This window comes from Bos javanicus, chromosome 15, assembly GCF_032452875.1.
Source record: "Bos javanicus breed banteng chromosome 15, ARS-OSU_banteng_1.0, whole genome shotgun sequence".
In the NCBI taxonomy this organism is placed as follows: Eukaryota; Metazoa; Chordata; class Mammalia; order Artiodactyla; family Bovidae; genus Bos; species Bos javanicus.
This window is the reverse complement of record NC_083882.1, coordinates 46,954,844-46,957,157: the sequence shown is the minus strand read 5'-3', so window position 1 is coordinate 46,957,157 and position 2,314 is coordinate 46,954,844. Positions and strand designations below refer to the sequence as shown.

General features: G+C 52.3%; 1 protein-coding gene across 1 annotated transcript; it reads left to right on the top strand.

Annotated features, from left to right (window-relative positions):
* Positions 1 to 559: 559 nt before the first annotated feature.
* On the top strand, positions 560 to 2,055 carry LOC133226725 (olfactory receptor 52W1). The gene has a single exon (XM_061380594.1). It carries the CDS (start codon positions 665 to 667, stop codon positions 1,625 to 1,627), a length of 963 nt encoding a protein of 320 aa, XP_061236578.1. The 5' UTR covers positions 560 to 664; the 3' UTR covers positions 1,628 to 2,055.
* The last annotated feature ends 259 nt before the right edge of the window (positions 2,056 to 2,314 follow it).

Sequence of the window (2,314 nt, the reverse complement as noted above, 5' to 3'; positions counted from 1 at the left end):
CCAAACCCCAAAAGCCCACCAGGTTTTCTCCCATCGTATCAGCCTCCCTACTTTGCTCCAAGCCCCTTCTGCCTCCTCCTCCTGTTTCTCCCTTTCTCTCTCTTTTCCCTTCTTCTTAGAGGGCTGGTGCCCAGAATGTTAAAGCTGGGCAACACATAAGATCATTGTGCCTACCCCTGCTGTAGAGCTGAGGAAGCTGGGCCCAGGAGTTCTGCCTAAGATAGTCAGGAACAGGACCAGCCTGAGGCCTGATCGCCACCCAGCACTGGCTTTCTCTCCATCTACAGAGACTGAGACTGACTCTACTTGGACTCTGAGGAAGAAAAAGTCATCTCAGCTGATGAGCCCCAACTGGAAGGCTCCAGCTATTCTAGCACTGCAGCAGTGACACCCCCACTTCATTTCCACTGTCCCCCTTTGCTCCCCCAACACTCATGGACTTTCAGGCAAAAGGATTTCACCCTAGCTAGGGTTGTGACCCTGATTATCCAAGGTTATATCTATATAACCCCAATCAAAGGTTATACCACTGCCTCCCAGCCCTGCATGACTCCTACACATATGGATGGATCTGTGCCACACTGACACCCCCAAAATCTCTCCCTTTGTCCTTCACCCATCATGAGTCATGCTTCCATGAGCCCAAAAGCTCTGACCCCACAGGATGACAGAAGCTCCACAGCCCAACTCTACTTTCTCATGCCCAACCTTCTTCATACTGACTGGCATCCCAGGGCTAGGGGGTGTGCAGGCCTGGCTGACACTGGTCTTTGGGCCCATGTATCTGCTTTCCCTGCTGGGCAATGGAGCACTGCTGGCAGTGGTGCAGACAGACTCCACACTGCATCAGCCCATGTTTCTGCTCCTGGCCACCCTGGCAGCCACAGATCTGAGCTTAGCCACATCTATAGCTCCAGGGCTGCTGGCTGTGCTGTGGCTCGGGCCTCGGCCTGTGCCATACGCTGCCTGCCTGGTCCAGATGTTCTTTGTTCACACACTGACGGCTGTGGAATCCGGTGTACTGTTGGCCATGGCCTGTGACCGTGCTGTGGCAGTAGGGCGTCCATTGCACTACCCCATCCTAGTCACCAAAGCCCGTGTGGGGTATGCAGCCCTAGCACTGGCACTAAAAGCTGTGGCTATTGTTGTGCCTTTCCCTCTGCTGGTTGCACGATTTGAGCACTTCCAAGCCCAGACCATAGACCATGCCTACTGTGCACACATGGCAGTGGTGGAGCTGGTGGTGGGTAACACACAAGCCAACAATTTGTATGGGCTGGTGCTTTCGTTGGCTGTGTCAGGTATAGATATTCTAGGCATCACAGGCTCCTATGGGCTCATCGCCCACGCTGTGCTGCAGCTGCCTACCCGGGAAGCCCGTGCCAAGGCCTTTGGTACATGTAGTTCCCACATCTGTGTCATTCTAGCCTTCTATGTGCCTGGTCTCTTCTCCTACCTCACACACCGCTTTGGTCGTCACACCGTCCCCAAGCCTGTGCACATTCTTCTCTCTAACATCTACTTGCTGCTGCCACCTGCCCTTAACCCTCTCATCTATGGGGCCCGCACAAAGCAGATTAGGGACCGGCTCCTAGAAATCTTGACATTCAAGAAAAGCCAGTTCTAATGAACAATGAAAACAAGGGAGCCTGAGGGTGGGAGAGGGGGGACATTCAGAGGAGTCTGTGGTCTGGAGGTGTGGTGTCATCTTTGTCCCATGATCTGTGTATGACTGTGACAACCACTCAACAGATATTTGCTGTGAAGTCTCGGTGTACCAGTGGCATCTGTAGACTGGTCTAGCCATGCATCCTGCTTGGGAGGAGACAGGAGATGGGCAACCATGTTGCCATGCAGAGGAGATAAGAAAAGGTGCCAGGGAATAATCCTGGGATCACAATACACGATTTAACTTAAAACCACCCTCCTCCTTCTCCCCCAACTCTGCTCCATCATTTTAACCTAAGTCTGCCCACGTTCCTACACCAAAGCTTCTCTACAGATCCTGGACCCAGGGGTCTGGAAAGAGGGACACGGCCTCTGGAAGTCCTTGGGCACCTATCTGGGATTATAGCCTTCCCTCTATGCCTGGAGCCTGATTCTGTTTTCAGCCTATCCTTCGGGAAGGAGTTAAGCAGGCTTATTCCCCACTTTCTAATAATTGGGATAAGGTGCCCTGGATTCCCAAATTTTTCCAAGACTCTGATCCTGAAGACATTCTCAGTTCAGAGAACCTTCTGGGTCTCTATATGTAAACCATTATTCTCCCTACCCTCACTGCTCTGCCAAAGTCTCAGATATTGATGACTAGAAC